This window comes from Penaeus monodon, chromosome 23 (genome assembly GCF_015228065.2).
Source record: "Penaeus monodon isolate SGIC_2016 chromosome 23, NSTDA_Pmon_1, whole genome shotgun sequence".
Taxonomy (NCBI): domain Eukaryota; kingdom Metazoa; phylum Arthropoda; class Malacostraca; order Decapoda; family Penaeidae; genus Penaeus; species Penaeus monodon.
The window spans coordinates 7934975-7935826 of record NC_051408.1 but is presented as its reverse complement, the minus strand read 5'-3'; the positions used below and the strand labels follow the sequence as shown (position 1 = coordinate 7935826).

General features: G+C 37.0%; 1 protein-coding gene across 1 annotated transcript in view; it reads right to left on the bottom strand.

The window, feature by feature from the left end:
- Positions 1–6: 6 nt before the first annotated feature.
- LOC119588118 overlaps positions 7–852 on the bottom strand; it is a gene marked incomplete in the record, with an annotated part of 60132 nt that continues 59286 nt past the window's right edge. The window contains 1 exon segment of the mRNA XM_037936826.1: positions 7–852. Coding sequence (XP_037792754.1) covers positions 727–852 — 126 coding nt within the window.

Here is an 852-nt window from a genome sequence, read left to right as displayed (position 1 = left end):
TTTTTCATGAACAAAGTATATAACATAATGTGTTTGTTATTGGCCTGTTAAAAGCACCCGAAATCGGTATCTATTTGAGGCCAGCTTTTACTATAATGTAGAAATACACTCTTACAGACCCTCACACTTATATCAACCCTTCATAAAAAATACCACGGTGTTTGAGACGACGATGAAGATCAGCTAAGTCGGATACAACTTGATGTTTGTTCAAATCTGCGAAATTTCACTTGCGCTCTGTCTGCGTCATCTAACTTGCTCTCGATTCTGTACAACTGTTAGTCACAACCATGTAAGCACAACATGTACTGTAACACTGTCACTGATTATTTTTAAATTTTATTATTTTTTTTTTTTCACTTACACCTACACTTCGCCAACATAACTATTTCCTTGTCTCTAGCAGTTACCCAAGATATATCTAAACTCCTTAACTTTTATCAAAAACTGTTTAACACGACACACCTGCACGAGTAGCATGAACTCTTTGGTAACTTTCTTTTTTTCGTAATCTCGTTTTAAACTTTTTCTTCTTCTTCTTTCGTTTGTTTTCCTATTCATGAAAATGAGGATCACATATTAGGCAGACTACTGTTTTGATTGATCAACACTTTATCGACTTAATAGGAAGAAAAAAAATGCAGTTTTTCTCTGCTGCAGGCGATGATAAGCTTGGAAATACAACTGTAAAAACATGAACATTTTATAAATTATGTTCAAAGTTGATCATTTAGTTTTCTTTCGCCTTAATATTCTTGTCTCCTGGACAGCTGCCACCAATGTTTTCACTGCCTCCTCGTGCCCCTCGAAACTGTCCGCCTTCCGCAGCGTCCCGTGCCTCATGCCGCCCGA